The sequence below is a fragment of the Semicossyphus pulcher genome, unplaced genomic scaffold, assembly GCF_022749685.1.
Source record: "Semicossyphus pulcher isolate SPU_LCO1_2020_fin unplaced genomic scaffold, fSemPul1.0.p SCAF_10, whole genome shotgun sequence".
Taxonomy (NCBI): Eukaryota; Metazoa; Chordata; class Actinopteri; order Labriformes; family Labridae; genus Semicossyphus; species Semicossyphus pulcher.
The window spans coordinates 23,299,720-23,324,970 of record NW_027211604.1 but is presented as its reverse complement, the minus strand read 5'-3'; the positions used below and the strand labels follow the sequence as shown (position 1 = coordinate 23,324,970).

Below are 25,251 nucleotides of genomic sequence, written 5' to 3'. Positions count from 1 at the left end.
TAGGCTTTGAAAGTCTTGAAATTGACCTGAGGAAACTGCAGTCACACTGTCAAGTGTATCGGTTTTACAAGGAGCAACGAGAGACAAAAACATTTGAATAATCCGGCCCCCTCCTCCCCATTTGATCTTTTCCTGCCCCCCCCCTGTATGTCCCAAAAATACAGAGGCGAACCTGTCGCTCCCAAACTTAGACGACACAGATAGCTCAGACTCACAGGGCTGGGGCAGCAGGGGTAAACGTCTCGGGAAACACATAGCAGATGCACCACCAGAGAGGAAGAGGGATCAAAATCATCCGCCTCTTTAACTGGATCCCTTCGAAAGGTTAGTTTGATCATTCCTCAGTTCTTGCATGAACCTTATCTGCCCACACCGCACGTTTTTGACACTATGCATGAGTTTGACATGACTTATAAATAACAACTGCTCTTACTTTCACTAGATGAGAGGAGAGAGTGAGAGGATACACAAACTGGAAGAAATCCTCCATGGAGGTTGATGGGACTCTTGATGGAACCCTGGTCACCATTTAAAACCCTTTTCAACATCAACTTTGCTGAAAAGTTGGCATGAAAGACCGCAGATATCTTTGAAGGTGTTTCATCTGTGAAGGAATTAATAGACAGTAGAAAAGAATTTGAACACCAACACTTCCTTAAACTTTAGGAACCTGGATCAGGAGCGACTAAAAGAGACAAGAAAGTTAGAAGGGTTGGTTTCTGAGTTTTATACCAACCACCCAGTTGACTTGAATCTCAGGGGCGTTGAGAGTCACTGAAGAAGCAATGGAGCAAGCCAAAGAAGGTGTTCAGGAGGCAATGGTAAGTGAGGCTCTGGGTCAATTCCAGGCTACCTTGCAAGCCGCCGTAAGAGAGGTACATGTGGATGTAAGTGCTTTTAAGCAGCGGATTGAGCAGAGGATCGAGGATCTGTGTTTTTCCCATGGACCCTTGGCTGGAGCGGTGACCAGGCTGCAGGAGGAGAACCTGCAGCTCCGAGCGAAGCTGGAGGCCCTCAGCCGTCTGGTTGAGGGTCTTGCCGGGGTGAATATTGACAGGAGCCCGGCTGAAGTGAAGGGGAGGAATGTGGAGGATAGTATTGAGAATGGACATGTGCAAATACAGTCCAAGATCCAAGAAGACCAGCAACTCAACTCTGGAAGATCAGAGAACAGCGAGTCAAGTCAGTCCACTTCCACGTTACCTGAACCATCAGGACCAATCGGAGGATTAAACCATTCATCGGCTGCTGCTGCTGCTGCATCTACCGGCAAACCCCAAACCCACCCTCCATGGAGAGCAAAGAGACATGCTGAAATTAATGTGAGTATGCATGTTTGCAATGTCTGAAGCAAGAGGTGTAGGGTGTTGTCATAATTGGTCTGGTTGCCAAACCATGATGCACCTGATCTTAGCTGCAAAGGACCTACATCCACCTTCCAACCTGTCACTATCTTGGATTTGTGAATGCGATTCCTACATCTTCAGGCACTGATCACTTTGTTGTCCTTTATGTCTAGTTGTTCAACAATGTCGCATTATCTTTAGACAGTGTTGTTGCTTAGTTCCTGATTTGATCTAAGCACACTACTTGGTAATTACTCGGATCTCTTTCTGACTGACTGTAAACAACTCTGTAAAGAACATAAAGGGTTGCAAAGTGAGTAAGGGTCCAGTTTCCAGTTTCAGTAATAAATCATTTATTTTGAAGGCTTGTTCGACAGCAACACAGTACAGTGCTTTCCAGTACTAGGACTGAGTATAATACGACTCTGGTAAGTTATGCTGGCGACCATGTAATTGTGAGAGTTATGTACTAGGAACGTGCGTTTACATGCATCCTGTTAGCCAGTGCCAAAACTTGCAAGATGATTTTATATTGTGGTGCAAATTGTTCACATAGCCCAAACTTTTGTGCAGGACACCCCTGTGTTTTCATTCTGAGAGGCCCTCTATGTTGCCACCCTTGCAACACATTGGCCTCATTGGCCATGCAGCACCTTATGGCACTGAACTCATAGTACCCCACCATGCCAAGGAATCTCAGCAGCCTTGTCTTTGTGTTTGGAGGGGGCTACTGTTAAATGTTTGGCTCACAACAGATACACAAGACTCTGTCCAACCTGCTTTCATTGGTTACTGTAGGCTAACGCAAGTCCCATTTACTACTCTGGCAAAGTTGCTCCAATGTCAGAAGTTCAGAGGGTGCGTGAATGTACAAATGCAATAGATCCCGGCAACATCCACCCAACCTTCATTGGAACATGGTGGTGCATTGTTCAACCCAAAAGGCTTGACTGTACATGAATATATCCCCTGAATCAGACTTGAGCTTTCCTGATCTATAAAAACCTCCATGTGCCCGAGTGGATTAGAGTTAGGATTTGACTTTATGTAGAGGGGCCTTACTAGAATTTAAGGATTCTGCAGTGTGTTGGTCCAATATATATTCAACCTCTGACTCCATCTTCACACATTTAACTGACAAACACCATCAGAATCATTAGATATAAGATCTGTTTACTATTATTTACCTTGAATAATGAAATTATTACAATTACCATTAGTGGAATTATATTGAATTTAAGAATACCCCCGCCACATACTCACACAGGCTTACACACTTGCACCCTTCCCTACCCCCCTCTTAAGCTCATGACCCGCTTTTATAACTGCAGGTCCTCCAAAAGGGCACATTTATTTTTGGGTCTCAGATTTGGGACTGAGCTGCAGCTCTTTGGAGCCTCTGCATGCGCTACACCAACTTCATTAGCACTGCAATGTACAGTATGTAAACAGGTTCAGGTGCAATGAAATGAAGTCGAAATTGTCCATCTGTTTATAGTTTATACAGTTCTGAAATTCTGGGACTGAACTCATAGCCACAGTCTGGGTAGTAGTGGACTAGCTGACAAACAAGATCACTATACTCCCCTACGTGCTTCAAACGGTTCCTGCGGTGCACATATTGTGTTGCATTTTTATGACGTAACTCGCACACATACTATGAAGACATGCATATAAATAAAACTCTGTACCCTAATCCCTAAGGAATCCTGCTCCCCAGCCAATCTAAGTCTCAAATCTCCGAATGGAAAGTTGAATTGCGTCTACGTCCCTGTCAATAATACCCCCAAGCCCACACCCCAAGAGGGACAACCAGCTGTCCTGTCAAAAAGCACACCCTGCCAACATTCCTGTACACTGAAATCACCTGGTCTTTTCCCAACTGTCAGCACCCCAATATGACGTACCAAAGTTGAACCATCCAGAATAAGACAGCTCCCTGATTCATCACTTAATGCTTGGCTCTGTCATTTTCAGATTTGATACTGTCCTCTCTTGATAGTTTTGAAATCTGTTGGGATCATCTTTTTCCTTGCCCACTTCATACAGTGAGTCAAAGAGTGCTTTTGAGGAGAGTCTTTAGCACTGTTATCCTGATTTGTATGATTATTGTCTTATGTTGCCACCAAACTAAAGCCAACGGCCAGTGCCTGAAGATATACCGTACCACTTATAACCACAAGATGGTTGGCTGGCATAGCTGGCTCAGGAAAACCTCTGTACCAACATCTGTGTGTACCACCTAAAGTTTATAAGATTAACACATTAGCTTATTTACACTACCAGCTATCAAAAAGCAACACATGTATATTGGGGACCAAAATAGTCCTTTGAGAATGATCTGGCTCCTTAGCTGCTAAATGTTTCAATATATTTAACAACTAGTCAGTAACTTGGTCCGTCCACCAATTGGTGCTAGACAGCGTGGGTACAGTGACCTACAGCAGAAAACTGCTCAGTGAGTTAGATGAGAGCCATGACACTAAACTGAACTTGTGCGCGGACTCCAAAGCAATTAGCTAAAACTCTTTGTATAATTAAGTTTACATGTTCTAAGAGAGCGCCAACGTGATACAGAGGTAACCCCAGCCAGGGGTTGAAGGGATTTACAGGGTCAGATGGAGTCAGACAGTTATATCCTACAGGAGCGACCATGGAGCCCAAAGATCACAGTGGTGCTAATCCGCCTCCTGACGACCAGTTGACGGACTAACTGAAATGGCTTTATTGCGTGGCTGCCAGTCCACTGCGAGTCTCTGGAAAGCAAAAGGCTGGGGGGGTTGATGAGGGGGCAAATACTGGCCCAAGCTTCAGGCCGATATACTTAGGCACTGTTTGAACCACTCAGGCTAACTGCCTGATTTCCAAAGCATCCATTTGGGGCTATATTGGGATGTAAGAAGAGTGGAGCGGAAACTCTTGCAAAGGGGCTGATTGCAAAATCCAAAATAGCCTCTCAGTTGGAACACGGGTTTGTTGGCCACAGCTGTCATTAAAGAGGTTTTCAGCTGTTAACAGCTGAACATCACACATTTAGAGACGTGAGTACACACACACAAACAGACAGGTTTATCACAGTTGATAAAGGCTCACATTATTTATAGCCCCACAGCATGCAGAGGACTGAGAGACAAAAGAATTATCTTTGTTTTGTTGTGGTTAAAACCCGCTGAGTGATGTTGCTAAGGCAAATGTACAAATAGACACAAACACACTTTGTCTTACATAACTCACCTTCCTGAGGTGAAGGCTGGAAAAGGAAATGGGATTCCTTGCATACATTCTTCTTTAAGGTTTGTTATGGTTTATTATTCATCTTAAAACCAGCTTTTACTCAATGCAGTGAAGGAACAATTATTTTTTTAGTTTATCAGAAAAATTTGGAGGTTTTCACTTGACAGGACGGGTCTGAAATTGGAAAGTAACTAAAGCTTTCAGAAAAATATGGTAAAAAGTAAAATGTTTGCATCTGAGAATCTGAGATGTACTGGAGCAACAGTATAAAGTTGCATAACATGAAGATACTCAAGTACAAGTACCTCAATTTTGTACTTGTGTTACAATCCGGACGTGCTTTTGCATCAGCTACCGCCATATTCAATCTTTTTTTTTCCCAGCACAAGACACACAACACAAGGTGCAATTTCACCACATCAAAATTTGATGAAACAGCCAAAGAGTGATCACTTCTTAATGTCTAAATCACAGGAAAAAAAACCTTTAATAAATCCAAATCAATGATTGTGAACACTTAACATGAGACAGTTTTTATTTTCCCACAGCACCCGTTCTTTAAAAGAGAGAGCTAAGCCGGCACGTAGAGGGTTCTGGAAGAGGAAACAACATATCACTGATCAATAATAAGGCTATAATTGTTATTATTAATTTGTGAAACCTATCAACAATACATAACCAACATATATATTGATCCCTATCACGCGGTCAGCATGCAAGCAATGAATATTCTTCCTCATATAGTTGGAGGAAACGGTTGCCCTTGTACACTAGTTGCATGCATTCTTTTGAGGCTATGAATAGTGATCACTTTGTGGATGTTTTATTTATAAAAAAATGTTTCGTGTTCTTGTATTTACTGAACAGGGTACTGATGCAAAAGGAGAGAGAAATGTTGCCCCACCTGCACAAGAGAACGGGAAGCAAGGTGGGTATATAATCTGAGAAGCTCCTCACAGGTAACCTGACGAACTGTCCTCACCTTTGGTTCTGTCTCCATCCTCAGAAAGCTCACCAGTGGACGCTGATGCTGCTCACACCGCAGTTCCCCTGTCCCACTGGCTTCTCGCCTCCATCACCAAGCCAAACCAAGAGACTTCAGCCTTTACCAACCATCTTCAGTCTACTGTGGAAACCCACAACGTGACCGGTCAGTTGATTTTACATATTACATTATATTTTTCATCTAAATGATTTCATCTTGGATGGTGGAACAGGAACAGCCTGCTAGATGGGATTGAAGCTCCTCGTGGAGACAATACTGGACCAACAGAGTGTAAAAGGATATTAAGGACTGGAAACTGTATATGACATTTACTCAAAATAAATGTGATTGATAGATTGCGATTCATTGAATGGACAATTCGGTTGATATTTTATTCTTGCAGCCCAGGAAGAATCGGGTCTTCTGACAAAACCTCATCTCCCCCTGACTGCTGTATCAAGAGCCAGCTCTGAAGCTCCAGCTGTTCCTCAGCCTGCTGCCTCTTTTTCCTGCACAACTAAAGAAACTCCTGCTCAATGTGGTGAGTGGAAAACATATTTTTGTCGTGTAATCCGTTAATGTAAAAACCATTGGAACAAATAATCTGCTTTACTGAACTTCTATATGGAGATGGGGATCTACATGGAGATGCAGACAATCACAATACTCATTAGATATTTTACGACAACAGTTATTTAACCCCCCATATCATTTTGACTTCATTCTGTATTCAGATTCTCCCTTTTTCAGATAATGAACCACAGCCACATCTTCCCGTCACCGCTGTAAAAACCAAACCTGCCCTGTCTCCAGCACCGGTTCCTAAAGCGGCTGGCCTTTCTACAGCAGCTCCAACAGGGGAGGCGGGGGAATGTCCTTTTATAAGAGGTCAGTCCACTGTATGTTATTGTGTACAACCTCTGCAGACTGTAGAGACACAATCAGAAGATTTAACTCATGCAAAAGCATTCTGTAACGTTTTCTTGATAAAGTGTTGGACCTTGGAGTGTCTACACATTAGTTAATAATAGAGGCTACAGGTGTCTCTTCCACTGGTGTTTCTGTCTTACTACTTTAATAAAATTATCACCCTGTGCACCTCTTATATTTTAACAATCAAAGCGACTTCCCCATTAAGCCTAGTTACCATAGGGCAAACCCTTGGAACAAATTACCGGCCGGTCAGTAATATCTTTTAACTAGTCAGAGGACCATAACATCCATTTTGTAACCACCTAACCAACCAGGAACCATGTACCCACTAATTAGTCACATCCTTTTGCTACTTGGAATATCATCCATAACAACCTTCTAGAATGCACCTACCAATTTACCAACCCATTAGTAACATTAACTTCTCAGAATACCATGAAACCTCTCTAGTAGCCCCCCAAAATAACTCAGAACCAGTTTCCAACTAGATACTAACATCCTTAAAACCCTGTAATATAAAACATAATTTTGCTACTTGGATACCACCTAACAATGCCAAAGTAACCACTTGTCTACTAATTAGTTACACCCTTTAACTATTAGGAATACTACAGCAACCCCTCTGCCAACAACCTAACAATGCTTTAGCAACCACCATAGGAAAAATTGCTCAAACAGCCAGAATCATCCTCTGGACAAAACATTTATATTAAGGCTCTTTTTGAAAATGTTTTTCAAAAAACGAATATTTATTAAAGTACTAATCTCGAAGATCTCAGTTTCGTTCTCTTTGGCGGCACCTATGGTGATAAATGCTAATTGCGGGAGCACACTTCCCAGATATCCAAACAGTGTTGCATGTGTGACGTCCACGGTTGGCTCCGGTTGTAACTCTTGATTTTCCTCGCTGACGGTCGCTTTCCTTTTCAGACTGTTTGCTTCATCTAAGCGTCGAGTTTGTTTCTTTTTCTTTGGATTTTCACTTCTTGTTGAAGTTGTATCTGTAGTCATCCATCTTTTCTTTGTTTGTTCAGCCATAGTAGATTACTGTTTACTCACAACACTTGCAAAGAGCGGAAAAGCAGCCACTTAGTTCCGCCTACCCTCTGGCAGACCAACCACTGCTGGGTGATGGAAAACGCGTCCAGTGACTTAACAGACATTTATTTAAATGAAAATCGTCCAGATTATTAATAGAAATGTTTGGAAAAAGTCCTAAAGTCTGAAATCTGAGATATATGGAAATGTTGCTTCATTGCAAGACTATAATCAACTTTTCTTACCAGTTCAAGTTTTACTTCAGAAATGTGTCATTTAATTTGTTACATTTCAATCTGAATCTTGAGGCTCTAGAGTTATTTATCTGTTCCATCCCTATTCGTGCAGGTATGTCTGGAGCAATGGAGCAGAGGTCCCAGCTATCTACTGAGCAGTTAGCTCATCTTCCTCTCACAGCTGTGACAAGAGGCGTCTCTGAGACTTCCGCTGCGTCCAAACCTGATCAGAGTCCGGCTTCTGCACTGAATCCTTCTGTACCAGAATCCCCGACGATGAAGAGAGGCGATTATGCATTTAAACGTGGTCCGTAAAATACTATAATAATACATTCTTCTGCTTGTTTTATCCGCTCAGGTGTCAATGCAAGTGTGAACTCATCATTTATGTCAGTGCAGTGACTTTTATTTCCTGAGTAAAAGTCTTTCACATGCTTTATTTGCGCTTTATCAGACATCACTCAACCGAAGCCACACTTGTCTCTTTCTGCCATGGCTACATCCAGCACAGAGTCTTCATCATCTGTTACGACAGCTCAGTCCTCAAGTCTCTCTGCATCACAGGACCCTACAGTAAAACCTGGGGAATATCCCTTTAAGCGAGGTAAGTTCAATCAGTGTTAGAAGGATCTGTCACAAAAATAAATGTCATGAGCAGTGTCTTGTTTTCATTTCCCAAACATGTTTTATTTTGTTAACTTAACTTAAATTTAAAGATTTTTAACCCCTTATTTTCCAACTTTTTCCTCATCATCAGTCCCAGTTCTCAAGACACCCAGTCCCAGTCTAAAGAGAAGTGTGAGCTTTCCTCAGCCTGCAGGTAAGTTATAGTAAACCTTCATTAGGCTTCTGCATGTTTATATAAATCAGTAATTATTTATTTTTGTTGTTGTTTTGCTGTGTTTTTAATCCCTCTCATGCTGTCCGTCTTGTTCAGTCTGACTTTCTTTTTGTGACTCTACAGAAAAATTACTTCCCTCCAAATCGATCATTAAATCTGGTTTCTCACCGAACTTGGACAAGTAAGTCATGACCATGAATCACAGTACATCACAGCCCTTTGGAAGCTCCCGTCCGAATGTATTCACTATAGTTTTTCCACTGTCCCTAAACAGGAAAGCGAGCAAGTCAGGAGGTGTCGAGTTTAAGCTGGATACGATGAAAGCACAGACGCTTCCCCGGGCTAATGGAGCTCAGGCCAAACGAGCGCTCTTTGAGAGGATGAACTCTGAGCCTACAAAGTAAGTGGATTGAAATGTTTTCCATGTTGTCCTAATCCATTTCTTCCGTCTCAGATATCAATAACATGTTGGTGTATTTCTCTCAAACAGACCAAAGGACCCAAAGCCTAAACTGAAGCGCTCTCAGAGTTTTGGAGTGTCCAGTGCCAGCGGGATAAAACAGATTCTGTTGGAGTGGTGCCGCTCAAAAACTATTGGCTATCAGGTACGACAGCGAGACACATTTTTCTTTACTCTAAGACAGGTTGGTAAAGCACAAAACAAGTGTCAAGGATGTGAAACCTCTTAAACACTGTAGCAGTACGGCAGAGGACGACTCAATATAAAGAACACACATAAAGAATTTATTGTGACCCTGCTCTCCTTCTTCTCTCAGAACATCGATATCCAGAACTTCTCGTCCAGCTGGAGCGACGGGATGGCCTTCTGCGCTCTGGTCCACTCCTTCTTCCCTCTGGAGTTTGACTACAACGCGCTGAACCCTGCAAACCACAAACAAAACCTGCAGCAGGCATTCACCACCGCAGAGTAAGCTGGATGAATAGACTGAGTAAAGCTTTGAGGGAGTGACTATGTTTTGATCAAGGATCTTAGGGCATTAATTTGACATTTTATAAGACACTTAAAGGAGCAGTTTGCCCCTTAACTATTGTTGACCTCAGATAAGATATAGTTGTGTAACTGTTTTATAACCGTCCCTAAAGGAGCGATTCACCCCTTGAAAAAGCCACTGTCAGTCAAAGCTGGTCTTCTCTGTAATTGATAAGGGAAATAATATTTTAAATTGGCGCCATAGCTGTGGAGAAAGTTGTACAAACAGCTCGAGGTTTTGCCCATTCTACATTCCTACAACACCCAGCATGCATTGTGCCCCTCCCTCTGAAAGGAACGGAGCAGCGAGAGATGCTGGAGTGAAATACTACCGTTTTACTGCAGGCAATGGCTCAGAGCGGTACAGATTTTGAAATACCGGTGGATCTCCAGGTCTGCAGTCTACACATCAAACCTGACGATTCTGAACGAGACATGACATCGGAGGCGGGCGTCCTAGATTTAGGAAGTGTAGTTTAGCAAGCTCCCTGGCCTCCGCCAGATGACACGTTTTACATAGTCTGACGGAGGTCTTCCAGGGCCCATTGGAGAAGCGGATTACGTCCTCCAAAAGCACAGAGTGAAATTGCATTTTTTTTCTACCATAATGGCATTAGCTCCCCATAATAACATGATAGGAGGTTGGAAGTCGACGAACTGGCCCTTTAATGGCACCAATAACCCTATAAAAAGTTTGATTGTCGAAGATATGAATTGTTGATTAGTGAGCTCAAGCAGCTCAATATTTCACAAACGGCTATTAGTGATGTCAAATTTTTCATCGAACTCTCGAGCAAAAAACCCAATAAGTTGAACATTGAGACATGGGATTGTGACTTTACTTGGACTTGCAGGTGAACTAAAAGAAACAAAAGAGAAAGAAAGTCGAATAGAATTTATGCATCTTCTGAGATAGAGCAGAGTGTTCAGACCAGAATGAATAATTGTATCGTAATACCAGCATTATCCTCCTTTCCTTCAGTGGGAATCCTTTCAACTTTACTCACGTAATTATACTTTTGTGTTTCAGGCAGCAGGCTGACTGTCTCCGTCTGATCGAGGTGGACGACATGCTGAACATGGGGGACAAACCAGACCCCATGTGTGTGTTTACATACGTCCAGTCTCTCTACAACCACCTGAAGCAGTTTGAATAACTCTGTATCAGAGTAGATTAGATTTAACCACAGTGTGTTATGAGCACTCTGAATGAGAAGATTCATGTGGAGTCAAAGATCACTGACAAACAAACACAAGAAATCACTGTTTGAATCACGTAAAAATAAAAAGAAGAGTGTTTCAAATATTTCTCTCAAATTGTTTCTTACAACGTGTCCTTTAGTGTGTGGCTCTTGTGTTGCTGTAATCACAAAACAGAGGTTGATTTGTGTAGTTCTGTAATCGATATTAAAGGCAGGAAGTAAAAAAGATAACTGATTGTGATTGCTTCTGTTGATCAATCAATGTTTGGTAACATCAGTGATGTTGCAAAATGAATAAATCTGCTCCATTGTCAATAAACCGGAGTCCTGCCTCCATTGAATCATGTAATGTAGCAAAATATAGACACTTTTTTTGATTGATGCACGGTGGTGCAGTGGTGCAGTGGTTAGCGCCGTCGCCTTAAAGCATGAAGGTTCCTAGCTCAATTCCCGGTTTGGATGATGGCCTGTCTGTGTGGAGTTTACATGTTCTCCCGTGCTTGTGTGGGTTCCCTCCGGGTACTCCGGCTTCCTCCCACAGTTCAAAGATATGCTCGTTAGGTTCATTGATGACTCTAAAATTTTACATAGGTGTGAATGTGAAAGGTGGTCTGTCTCTATGTATCAGCCCTGTGATTGACTGGCGATCAGTCCAGGTGTAACCCCGCCTCTCGCCCAATGACAGCTGGAATTAGGTCCAGCCCCCCGCTGCCCTGAACAAGATAAGTGATATGGATAATGGATGGATGGATTTCTAGTGTAATTTTTTAATAGACAAATAAGAGGTGGAGTACTGTAAATTTTAAACTTTTAAAAATGTGCATGAAGGGGTGTCATTTTCTGTCAGCGAGAGCCAAATTAAGGTCAATCAGGCAGACATGAAATAAAGAGTTGACATCAGTAACAGTTGATGTGACACAGATTTCACTTAACCTACTTTAAACTACTAGTCTTACACGTTTTAACTTTTCATTGAAAATTTAAAAGAAAAATCAAATTTTAAATCATATCTTTATTTTCATGTTTTCAGTATAAGCATGCAGAGATTATGAGGCGATGAGGCAGTCATGTAAAAGCCCGCCACCCCTCCAAACTAAGAGCAGGAATGACAGATTAAAAGACATATTTTATGTTGTTTGGTCTCTCTGTGGTTGATTTGTGTTTCTCTTCGGTAATTTATCTGTCTGTATTGGATATTTTATGTCTCTTTGTAGTTATTTTTTGTTGACTTTGGGTTGTTTCATATCATTGTTGGCCTGTACCCAGTAGACCTGTTCAGTAATGAGTCCATAAATATAAGGACAAAAAAACAAAAACATCTCACCTCACTTAAGTAACATACAAAGGTCATGTGAGGACACTGAGCCAACTCAACTGATGCCGTTGGAAGCCCACAAATTAAGTAAGTTAGGGGACCTGATTTAATGACAACACCTCAGCAAAGTTTAAGTAAGTATAAGTGTCCAGGGTTTTACATTAATGACACACTCAGTTGGAGGTCCCATGATAATATTATTTATGGATGGTTTAGGTAGCTTGAAGATAGCAATGACAAATACATTTTTATTAAAGGTAGGTTTTCTGTAAAATATGTCAAAATAGGTGCATTTAATGGCATTTACATTGCCACCTAGTGGTAGAATAAATGTAGTTCAACAGGCACTGATTTATAAATAATTTTATAATTTAATTTATAAATACCGGTAAATAATTTCTTTACCTTTGCAAATCTTGATTTACCATAACTATTTTAAGAGAGCTTCAGTTACTTTCAGATCATAGATTTATATATATATTTCGTTTCAAGTAAAAAGCATGTATCTCCAAATTTGGTGTATACATAAAATAATGGTTTTGTTTTTTTTACATGCTTTTACTTGTGAAAGACTTATAATGCAGGGCTTTTACTTGTCACAGTGTGGTACTTTGTGCTTTAATTACTTAATAGTAGATTGCAATATTGTTTCAACCAATTATAAACTGGACTGTTAACTGATTATTGAATAGTTTATGTCTAAAAACCTTCAAGAAGCTCAAAAATCTGCAAGAAAGTTTATTTATGGTGCGTGTATTGCCTTAAAGTCGTTCAGAGACGTACATGTGCTTCATTTGAGCTGCCACATTCTGCTAAGTCATTCCTTACGATTTAAATATTTTTAATTAGATGATAAAGGAATAAAATGCCTATTAAACAACTGACTGTGTCTGTGAAAACTTCAGCACAGTAAAACAAATAATAGAGCCGTTAAGTCATATATACAATGTTTCTAAGGGGCGTGAACGCAGCGCTTCCCATTGACCAGGCATCCCTTCCGGTAGATGAGGTCAACTTTTCCCTAGATCCGCCATTTCAGTCCCGGAGTTTCTTGTTGCACATTAGTTTTGATTTTTTATTTTATTGTGTTAGTTCAACACTTAAACAGCTGAGTGTTGGACCCTGTGATGCAACAGAAGTTCCCTTAACATAAAAGTATTTACATTAAATCGTAGAAGTTGCTAAAATTGAAGTAATATACAGTTTTTTCGGGGGCAGCGTCAGTCAACCAAAGTTTTTGTATGAGTTGCGGATAGGGAGAGGCGAAGGGGAAAGGCCTCAAACCTCGGACGGGATTTCGCAGCCATGGCTGGTAATTTTGATGCCGAAGACCGTGCAAGCTGGTACTGGGGACGGTTAAGCCGCCAGGAAGCAGTTTCTCTTTTACAGGGACAGAGGCATGGTGTTTTCCTGGTGAGGGACTCGATTACCAGCCCTGGAGACTACGTGCTGTCCGTCTCAGAGAACTCCAAAGTGTCCCATTATATAATCAACAGCATCAGCAACAATCGGCAATCTGGCTCAGGTAATGTGCAATTATTTGTCCCCTGGATCGGTACCTAACTGGGTCTGCTACATATACTCACCCGTTACTAACTTCAGAATACGTATTTTCATTTTGTGCCTGGATTGCTAAGATTTAGCCCCTTTCCATCCACTACATCGTGAATCAATGCCAAACTCCATTTGGGAATTGTTCAATTTAACTTCATTTTGGTAAATCCGTAAATATACTTGTGCTTTATTACAGGTTATGAGGTGTTTTATGTGTTTTATGCAGCTATTCTCAAATCGGCATTAATATAACATCGTAATTTTCACGCTTCTGAACAGAAATGAAAAGTTTTTCATGTGATTTACACTGCTTGCAATCGCCCATGTAGCGTTAGCTAGCTGCTAAGCTAACTCACTGTGTAGACCTGAAAAGTCAGCCTGAAGTTTTACTTTGGGCAGAAATTTCATGTGGCATAGTTCATTGGGGATAAGCCTAATATATAAGATTATCAGTTAAACCTGATAAATTAAAGGAAATCACACGCAACTATAAGTTTGAAACAGACTACACTTTGTTGATAGGGTAAAGTGGGCTACATTTTTAATGGAGTTTGCTGTTCGCTAGCTTGCTTGCAACAACCAGTCAGCCTGTGCTAATTCAACCACCTTACTTTAGATTATTTATTACTCCCTCATGACTGTGGATTGAATGTAGGCATCAGGACAGTAGCTCAGAGGCTGGCTGCGGTGGGCTGGGCTGCTGCTTCTGCTGCTGCAACGTTTGAATGGAACTGGGAAGGATGGGCTGTCACAACTGGGGGATGACTGGTCAGATTGGCGTGTCAGGAATGTCTGATCCTTCCCCACTGCACATACATAGCCCTGCTGCTCACAGGTCTGCTTATGTTATTGTAGCTCCTTGTCTTTCCTGGGTTAAGTAAGTGATTGATGTGTTGGAGCAGTACCAGATTATAAGGTTAGACTTTTTGGTGGATAGTCAATCTTGGAGGAAAGAGAAACAGAGTGAAGAAACACTCACTGTTTGCAGTTATTATGGCCCTTACTGATCTATCTACATTGGTCTGTATTTATTAATTTCTATTATGGTTCGCAAACTAACAAAGTCACCTCTTTCTGTACCAGGTTTGGCTCCTCCTCGATTTCGGATCGGGGATCAGGAGTTTGAAGCTCTGCCTGCCCTGCTAGAGTTTTATAAGATCCACTACCTGGACACCACTACACTCATAGAGCCCATAAACAAAGCCAAACACACAGGGTTCATCAGCTCCTCTGCTGGGGTCCCGCAGCAGCCCGAGGAGGCGGAGTTTGTACGGGCGCTGTTTGACTTCCCTGGAAACGATGAGGAGGACCTCCCCTTCCGCAGGGGGGACATCCTGCGTGTGCTGGAGAAGCCCGAGGAGCAGTGGTGGAATGCTGCTAACCAGGAGGGCCGAGCAGGGATGATCCCCGTGCCCTACGTGGAGAAGTACCGGCCAGCCTCGCCTACTGCTGCTGGCCTAGGTCCCCCTGTTGTGGGGACTGGACAGGGGGGGGTTGGTGGAGGGGTAGCAGGCAGCACAGACGGAACAGGGGCCCCTCAGGCAAACCCTCTGGGGGACCCAGGCCAGTATGCTCAGCCTGTAGTCAACGCTCAGCTTCCCAACCTTCAAAACGGGCCTGTCTATGCCCGAGCCATTCAGAAGAGGGTGCCCAACGCCTACGACAAGACGGCGCTCGCTCTGGAGGTAGCAAACCCATCCACAATTCATTTCTTAAAGGCCGTTCCTCTTCTCACTGTTACTTTGTGTTTTCTTTTTTGTTTTCTGCCACAGCTTAGACAGCGTAGATTGTCCTGATTGTTAATGGCTTACGCATGCATGCAGGGATACACACAAAGTATCTTTACAAACACAAGCTGACGCATGAAGACACTCACAGCGGAGATGGCTCTATAGAGAGACAAACACAGATCCTTTACAGTGGCCTCTCTTTATGTACACATCGTGGTCCATTGAATTCATATATTCAATACCACTGGAGCCCGGAGAATCAAGGGCCGTTGTTTGAACTTGTTGACTCGGAAGGGATAAACAAACAGTGTTTGCTCAGAGTAGTAAATAAAATGCAAAGATTGTTGGAGATAAACAAAGACAGTTTGACATCAAATGGTTTGTTGTTTGTCCTCTGAGGCCGTGATCTGAACTAAGTGTCACAACATCCACATAGCGTTTTATTTAATCTCGCACAGCCAGACCAATCATGATTCTCCATACTCTGTTTTAGTGATATGCTATTTTGCACGCTTGGATGTTTGTATTTTTTTAAATCAATCACAAATGTCTTGGACTTAATCTTGTAAAATAGTGTCAGAGGGATCTTGTTTAAAGGGACAGTTCGCCGATTTTCAACCTCAGTCCTATCATGCTATCATGGGGAGCTAATGCCTTGATGGTATGAAAAAAAAAGCAATTTGGCTCTGTGCCTTTGGAGGACGCTATCCGCTTCTCCAATGGGCCCTGGAAAACCTCCGCCAGACAACGTGAAACACGTCGTCTGGCGGAGGCCAGGGAGCTTGCTAAACTACACTTCACCTCAATCTAGGATGCTTGCCTCCGATGTCATGTCATCAGGTTTGAAATGTAGACTGCAGACCTGAAGATTTTTTTAGATGATCCACCGGTATATTCTCGTTGTATATCGGATTCTGTACTGCTCTAAACAGTTGCCTCCATTGACTGCAAAACGGTAGTATTTCACTCCCGCGTCTCTCGCTGGGTGCAATGCACGCTGGGTGTTGTAGGAATGTAGAATTGGCAAAACCACGAGCTGTTTGTACAACTTTCTCCACAGCTATAACGGCAATTTCAAATATTATTGCTTCTATTGATTACTATTCTATTCTATTGAACACCAGCTTTTACTGACAGTGGCTTTTTCCAGAGGCGAACTGCTCCTTTTAAGTTGAGCATTTTTGGGCTTAAATGCCCGAAATCACAGAAGGAAAAAAGCAGGCTGATGTTACTGCACAAAAATCAAATTAAAATCTTGTAAGTTTCAGTATGTAGCTTGTCAGCTAAGAGGTTCCTGGGGCTTCCCTTAATTAGATTTTGAAAACGAAAAGGGGGAGAGAAAAATTCTGTTTTTAATACGCCACCAATCATAGTCTTATAAAAGAAGTCTACATCCTGTGAGACAGAGTAATTTACTGTGACTATCTTTGTCAACAAACTGAGGGTTAGTGAACGTAGCCTGCTTACTTACAACTGAAAGGCTTAATGTACTTTATCTGCTGAAGTAGGAGAATTTTCCTGACATTTTCCAGATTGTACGGAGTGGCCAAATATTCATAATAACAGACTTTATTGATACAGCGCGTATAAAAAAGTTGAACTCTCACTCACTACCTTTTAGAAAAGTGTTGATAGTTGGTACCAAACTTTCAACACAGTGAACTCTTAAATTCCTCAGCTGTCAGTTGTTGGGCCTTGTGGTGTCCTCTCTGCAGCCTAGTTTATTTAAGTCTTCACAAGAAACACAGATGCCACCATTTTGTTTGAAATAACAAAGTGGTAGACAGTGTATATTACTGCTCCTGTGTGACACAGAGCAGACAAGATGTTTACGGGCCTCTGCTGCTGTTACAATATAAGGTGACAATATATTTGTGCAGCCTGCTGAAGTAAACACTGAGTTAGGTCAGGATTTAAAGTGCTGTACACAATGCTGTCATCGTGGATAAGGACTATTTATTATTCCCTACTCTCAGCTGGCATTGGTCTTTTAAAATGTAATCCTGTTTAAGGTCCACTGTCTGCAGGACAGTTTCTAACCTGGAATCATAACGTGCTGTGACATTCATGTCCTTGCTGTTCCTCTGTGCATCTACATCATCTGTTAGTAGTGTCTTACATAAAAATTACAAATAGATCAAACTGTAATCAGCTGATGTAAAACAGCCACTAGATTTAGACTTGATTGACATGGGGTTTTGTGCACTCCTAGCGATTGCTACCACAGCTTTCATCTTTACTTATCATGATGTCTTTCAGATGGCTTTGTCACTTAAAACAAGCCGAATCCTAATGTGCAGACTGCACTGCTCTTGCAGACTCATGACTTTGTGGGGAGTTTTTGAGTTTCCAAACCAATGACGGTTTATATAGATGGACGACGTGTCTCCATCTGCTCTCATTGTAAGAAATTGAAGCCAAACTAGCCCCCGTGATAGGCGTAGTCATCTTGCGATTGTGACGTCATTTGGAGCCAAAGTTGTGCAGTAGAGATCGTCGGCTGGAGCCGTATTTGTCAACAGAGCTGTCAATCAGCATGAGAAGAACTATAATGACAGAAACCATGTTTGAGAAAATTGTATTTGGTGTTTATTTTGATTTTATAGTTTGACTCATGTCCCATCTGTTAACATGGAGGAGGCGGGCTTTATGACCTATACTGCCGCCAGTCAGCAGGGGGCGATAGAGAGGTTTTGGCTTCACTTCTATGGCGCTGTCACGTCGTCCATCTTTTTATACAGTCTGGTCCAAACCCACCATCCATCGAGTCCACACAGGGATTGACGCAGTCTTTCTGCAGACCCCCCAGACTGTCCACTTAAAACTTCATCAGACTTCCATCATTTAATAACCAATAACTTATTGCAATTCAGATGTGACATAGTTTTTACAAATGCTAACTTGATAAAGAAAAAGAATTTGTGAAAGAATAATCCGTAAAAAATAGATGCATGCATGTGAAAAAAAGGTGTCGCTCTGGTGCTCGTCAGTGTGGGGGTCCACGTTTAAAGTTCTGATCTGAGACATCAGAGGGGTAATTAATAAAAAGCCTTATACATGCTCTAATAAAGACCAGAATGGCTGAAACGCGTAGCCATGGTTTTCTGGAGTGTGTAACCCTGAAGAAATAAATGTCTTTTATTAATTACCTCTCTGACTGCCTCAGATCTTTTCAAGAAAAATCCTTTTTTTGAAACTTGAATGGAATTAGATGAAGAAGAAAAAAATATTCGGATTATTCAACCACACAAGAAATATGAAGGCGTTTAGGCCAAAGACGCCTTTTATTTGGCCTTGCATTCTCTCCCTCGCACAACGCGACATAGTGACAGTAGACAGTACCAGAGTGTATGTTTGAAGACAGCGAGGGAATGGTCCACAAGTCTAGAGGGGAGCATTTGGAATCGGCTGCTAGTTGAACAGGGCAAAAACAACATAGCTTTAATTTCCCCACACACAGACATTGACATTGTCTGTGCATATCAGTCAAAGTGGGGTGTTTATTTGTGGGTTTCCTGTCCTACAGTTCTAAAGAAGAAGATGGGTCAATCAATACTTTGCTTTCTGTGGGCTTGATAAAATACAAGTCCAGCATCGAGCGTGTATTGATAGTTTCGACTTAGTGCTCGTTTAACAAAGCAGAGAGAGAAAATGTGTTGATTTGATTTTATGACCCTGCTTTTATATGATTGTTTTTTGTTGTCTGACAGGTGGGCGACATGGTAAAAGTGACCAAGATCAATGTAAACGGCCAGTGGGAGGGTGAGTGTAAGGGCAAACGAGGCCACTTCCCCTTCACTCATGTTCGACTGTTGGAACAGCACCATCCTGATGACGAGAGCTGAGAAATGCACCTCGACAGAGCTCAGCACACCTCTCTCTCTGTTGGTCGTTTTGTCATGCTCGGAGAGGAAAACATTTAAACAAGCACACAGTTTATGGACCTATGTAACGGTCAGAGACTCCTGACTCTGCTAATGCAAAGACGTGAACGCAAAGACAGATGATCTTGTTCTTTTGAAGAGTTTACACTAAGGTCAGACTGATATCGGATCGCCTATATACGCTCTTACACAGTGCCATTAGCAGCTGTCTCCTTCACTACAGCCACCAAAAAGTCTCAGAAGCCTGCAATCAAATATTTCCTGTATGCCTATGAATACCAGCGTTTATAGATGAAGTGTTTCTTGTTGAATGATTATACTTCTGTCGCATGGGAAGTTTCCTGTGCAGAGAGAGGTGCGTTTAGCCTGGCTTAGCTGCAAGCAGAGGTAAACAGCTAGCTGAGTCAAACTTCCAATTACTTTACTCCTTGTCTTAGATTTATTGAACAGGTGAAGAAGCAATATTGCTGCTTTAGGATGCTTTGACAGGCAACATGTTTGGCTCATTTTAGCTGACGTTAAAGCCGTTAATCAAACTCTATAGAGATTTGCTTAAAGGGCCAATTTTCAACCTCAGTCCTGTCATGCTATTATGGGGAGCTAATGCCATTATGATAGGTAGAAAATGCAATTTCGCTTTGTGTCTTTGGAGGACGCTATCCGCTTCTCCAATGGGCCCTGGAAAACCTCCTCAATCTAGGACGCCCGCTTCTGATGTCATGTTCAAAATCGTCAGGTCTGAAATGTAGACTGCAGACCTGAAGATTTTTTAGACGATCCACCGGGATATTCTCAACGTATTTCGGATTCTGTCCCGCTTTGAGTCATTGCCTGCAGTGGAAACGGTAGTATTTCACTCCAGCGTCTCTTGCTGGGCTGTTCCTTTCAGAGGGAGGGGCGCAATGCATGCTGGGTGTTGTAGGAATGTAGATTGGGCGAAACCACAAGCTGTTCATACAACTTTCTCCACAGCTATGGCGCCAATTTCAAATATTATTGCTTCAATCGATTACAGAGAACACCAGCTTTGACTGACAGTGACTTTTTCCAGGGGTGAATCGCTCCTTTAAAAAGTAGTTGTTTTTTTTTAACCACTCGCACGCCAACTCTGGTTCCATTTTTTGTAGTGTGAAAGCAACCAAATTACATAAACACATGAGCTTCTCCTCCATAACTACTTCTTCTATTCATAGTTTTATGAAGCACTGATGATGCAGGAAGACGGTCACTAAAATGGTCAAATCAATGAGTTTTCTTTCTGTCAACTTAATGTTGGCTGTGTTTTGCTTGTTAGTAATAAGTCAGTGTTACGTGAAAAAAGGACCAGCACCAGAGAGCAAAAACGTCTTGGACCAGAATAAAATGGTAAACTAAAGGTAAAAACGACCTTCAGAGCAGTGAGGCTTTGGAGCCGTTTATTGACCAAGAACCTGCTGATTCATGCGGCATCTAAATAGAAGCCACTAAAATAAGTCAGTCGGCTTGTATGGAATAAAGAGTGCTGGAGACAGATGGTCAGGTTTAAATATTGGCAAAATATGCAGTATTTGGTGTGAGTAACCGATATCAGTCCAACCCTAGTTTACACGCCTCCAGCCCAGTATTGAAGTCTGCACCACACACACACACACAGTAGAGTCCACTCTTCCCTTTCTGTGGTATCTGTGCATCACCACCCACTACTCTTCATTCATGCACAGACGGGGGGGAAAAAAAATCGATTACAGACAGGAGACGAAACACTCAGCTTCTCTCACAGAATCATGACTCAGTGAGTTTTTGTAGAGCCAGACTGTGAACGTTGGAGTGAAACAAGCAAAGACTATTCCAGAAGATGTCCGTCTGCTGGAGAAAGACTGTCCTCCTCCTCCTCGCAGAGACGACTTCACCGACTTATTACATCCCACACTACAAACCAAGTCCTCTTTTTTTGTACTAAAAGTGGAAAATATTATGATGGAATTGACTATATATATATAAGCACACCTTACATGCTAAACTTTCCTTATATTTTCTTTTACTTTTTGTTACCAGAGACTGTACACCTATTATTTTATGCTCCTTTTTTAAACACTATTCAGCGCCCAAATGGATGACTTCAAATGCAGCAGTTTGACAGAACAAAATAAGAATCCTTTCATGGAGGAAGACAGAGATACCCTGCAGCTGTTTTTAGAAGATAAGAGGGGAAAGGTTGATATATTTTATTTTTGGCTGCCAGCGGGTTATTTATGACATTGTTATCTGAAGATCTTTGAAGATAAAATCCACCCTTAACACTAGTGCTATTGCATTTGTATGTATAACCTGTAAAACAGACATTATGTCTTGTCTTGTGCCATAAAGATGCCCTGATTTACAGAATGATTTGTGTTTCTCATCAGCTCAGCTCATCAGATGTTTTCATACAAGTAATTATTACACATTAAGCTTTATGTACACACACAGGACCAATGATAATAGACCAGTACCCTTAAAGTGATTCCAATAACAATAGAGTACTTCATTCAATACCGTCATGTGAATCGAAGCATTCAGATGTGTAAAAATGCCTCCACCTGCATTTCTGTTCCAAATTAGTTGCCAACAATGTCAATCACAGCGGCTTAGCTTCACAAGCTGCTCTGGTAGTCGGTCAGTCACAAGTTGGATTAAATCAAAGGATGCTTGTGGTGATTGGCTCTGAGCAAACAATTTAAAGGGGAAGTATTATGTTAATTTCAAGCTTCTTATTTCACTCTGTGATACCTGTGGAGTAGCTTAGTAGGATCTACGGTTAAACCCCCCCATCATTTTTCTCACACTGGTGCTCTGTGCAGGCCCTCATACAGCATCCGCCTGAAAAGACTCAGTCAGCTCTGTCCCTTTAAGAAACCCCGCCCCTACAAGCATGCTTTCTTCTGATTGATAGGCTGCACTTTGTGATCACAACGTGCAACCTATAGAAAAAACTGTGTGAAACCTGGCGTGCACAGCAGACTGAGCTGAGAAGCCTTGGGATTACTCCAACATACTTTTACCTACAGATTACAGCATAATCTGACAGCATGTTTTTCTTGATATTGGCACAAAAAGGATCAAATTCTGGTCATACTTGGTAGTTGATTACAATACCTTAAGAACAAGAACAAGAACAAGAACCGATATCCAGCCCTACAGAGAATTTTGTTCATGAGAATAAAAAATAATATCTCCATGACTAAATGTTATTCTCCAACATCCTGTTTCAGAAGTTTTCTTTATAGCAGTCAGAGAAATCACCAACTTGGAATGCTCTCCTTTACTGTAGCTCCTTATACACTACCAGTTCAAGGCGGGATTATTACACCTCCGTTACGTTTCGTCTTCTATGTAAAATGCATAGGGGCGTAATGATGGGGCGAAGTCGTTCTGCCTCTGAGCCAGCAATGGAGGTAATAACAGAGGCGTAACAGACACAAAACAGCGCAAGTGTAAATTGCAGAGCCGGCAGGGAAAAGCGCCTTGTCTGTGTATTTGAAGCATGCTCTGTTGCGCACGTTTTGCTTCTGCAACACTGGAACACTGTTTGAAACACACTGGGGCTCACGCTGGTGTTGCTTGGTTCAATGTAAAATGGCAAAGGCTGCATGACAGCGGAGCTTCGATACCGGGCAGAGGCGAAACCGCAATGTAAAAAGGGCTCTTGTCTCAAGCCACCTACCCTTGTTAACCTAGTGTACACTAAAGAGGTGGCCTTCACATGTTTGTAAACTGTGCCAAACAGCAAAGAGATTAATGTAACACTATTACCTGTGACAGTAACACTGTTTACTTCAAGAGGAAAATCCAACCTATGGTCTTATTACTAATGTAGCAAACTAAGATTGGTGTATACCATACACTCATATGTATCAACTTTCTCATGATACATAAATGCAATAGATGCTTCTTACTACAGTAGGACCATGGTGTTATTGCTTGTTTCTTATTCACTTGGGAGGGTCTGCAGGGTTGCACTCTCTCTACCTCATGTCTGGTGTTGAAAAAGATGACAAGTTTTTAGCAGGAGTCTGAAACTGAAGCCTTGATCAGTTAGTATTGTTTTTTATTGTTAACATGAACAACACAGCCAGATGGTTTCTCAAATGAATACATTTATCACCCATGTCTTGGGGTTAGCTATTTAAACAATACCTATGCATTAAATAATCATTCACATGTCACTTTCCACATTATTTATTATATTTATGATAAAGAATGTATAATGACAAGGTTTACATCTTACACATACTGTACATCAAAACAGCATAGGTATGGTGAAGAAGATTGTGAAACAGTAAATCTAATATGCAGCATAATTTGTGGTTATATTCCAATTTCATTACGTGTGAATGATCTGTGAACACCTACTGTATCTATGTTATAGATGCAATGTTGTGGCGTACATGTGCCGTAAGATGTCCCAGCTGTAAATTGTTGAAGAAGCTGCAAAATTGCGCTTGATTTTGCTGCTTTTTTCAATATTACACCTTCAAACTGGTGGATAAAAATACAACGGAAGTGTTAATTTGCAAACATCTAAGGGTGAGTCTGTGTCAGGCCTGTGAACCTGCACACATTTACACAAGAAGATTTATAAAACAGGACTGAATGCATTTTTTCTGCACACGAGTTTTACTGATAGTTTCATGCATCAGACTCATGATATCCTGAAAATACAGTCTTAAGTTTACAATGTGTTTTTAAATTGTGAAATTTTCCCTCCATTTGTTTTTATTCAGATTCAAATTTAAGGAAATTATTTTTGTATGCTACATTAATGTCATATTTTTATTACCTTGATATGTTTAGCAAGAAATTTGGAGCCACAGTTGTGGGTCATATACAGCCCTGGGCATATTAATAAACAATCATTCTAAGTCCCTAAATTCCATGTTTCTTTGTTAAGGTGAAATAATTGAGCCCAGCAAAAATAAAGGAATTAAACACTTTTTGAAGTTAATGTGTTCAGCTTACATCGGTATATAGTGGCGCTGCAACTAATGATTATTTTCATAATCAATTACTCCTTCGGTTTATGAAAAAAAAAAAGGAAATTCTAATCACAAGATCCCAGTTCCAAACGTGACATCTTAAAATAGTTTTTTTTTTTTAAACCAACAGGAGGAAACCCAAATACTCTTGATTTTCTATCATAAATGACAAATAAAATCATGCAAATCCTGACATTTGAGAAGCTGTGACAAGCACATTTTTGACATTTATGCTTGAAAATCACTCAAATGATTAAATGATTATCAAAATGCTTGGCAGTTTATTTTCTTTTGATAGACTCATCGATAACTCAACTTATTGTTGCAGCTGTCGAAAATGGATGACCAGTAAACAGCTTTCAGAAATGTAAAATCTGTGGTGAGATGTATCAAAAAAACACAGCATCTTCTCACATATTGTTCAATGAAGTTTAAATCATCTGTTGTATTATTCATGAAGACAAACTAACAAAAAGCTAAACTAAAAATGCAAAATATGATGTTTAACATAACTTTGATATTACAATGGTTGATGTTTATTTCTTTGAAGTAATGATTGTGTTTCCCAGGCTGCTCCGTCCATTCTGTTTTTTCTTTGTTGTGATGCCTTTAAGCAAAGTGTCACCAAACTTATTGTTGCCTTTTAGAGAAGTTTCATAGACACAACTTGTTATTGTAACCCAGCTGTGCCAGAGCAGTTAGTTGGAGACCAATGAATACTTTAAAAAACTGATGATGCTCAGATGTGCACCTTATCTCCTCTACAGCTCCAGCTCCAGCTTTTTTTGTTGTTATTTTTGTTTATTTGTTTTGGCTTTTGTGCCACTCCACAACTTAGAAGTACCTGACCAAGCCAAAATAGGATTTTTTTTTTTCTGAAGCATGTAATGTGTTAATAATATACCTAGTCAATAAAAAATATAAACTGTCAATTTGATGTTTGATTTATATAGTGTGAAGCTGAGTTA

General features: G+C 41.2%; 2 protein-coding genes across 2 annotated transcripts; both read left to right on the top strand.

The window, feature by feature from the left end:
- The first annotated feature begins 218 nt into the window (after positions 1-218).
- LOC138602396 (smoothelin-like protein 2) lies at positions 219-11,105 on the top strand. Its single transcript, XM_069673875.1, has 14 exons — positions 219-324; positions 443-1,322; positions 5,448-5,508; positions 5,587-5,730; positions 5,969-6,106; positions 6,316-6,453; positions 7,885-8,079; positions 8,227-8,376; positions 8,530-8,592; positions 8,737-8,794; positions 8,888-9,013; positions 9,104-9,218; positions 9,390-9,541; positions 10,635-11,105. The coding sequence occupies exons 2-14, from the start codon at positions 786-788 to the stop codon at positions 10,759-10,761; spliced, it is 2,004 nt and encodes a 667-aa protein (XP_069529976.1). The 5' UTR covers positions 219-324; positions 443-785; the 3' UTR covers positions 10,762-11,105.
- Positions 11,106-13,148: 2,043 nt separating this feature from the next.
- Positions 13,149-22,837, top strand: LOC138604605 (adapter molecule crk-like). Its single transcript, XM_069676557.1, has 3 exons — positions 13,149-13,646; positions 14,759-15,360; positions 19,116-22,837. The coding sequence occupies exons 1-3, from the start codon at positions 13,427-13,429 to the stop codon at positions 19,248-19,250; spliced, it is 957 nt and encodes a 318-aa protein (XP_069532658.1). The 5' UTR covers positions 13,149-13,426; the 3' UTR covers positions 19,251-22,837.
- Positions 22,838-25,251: the final 2,414 nt, after the last annotated feature.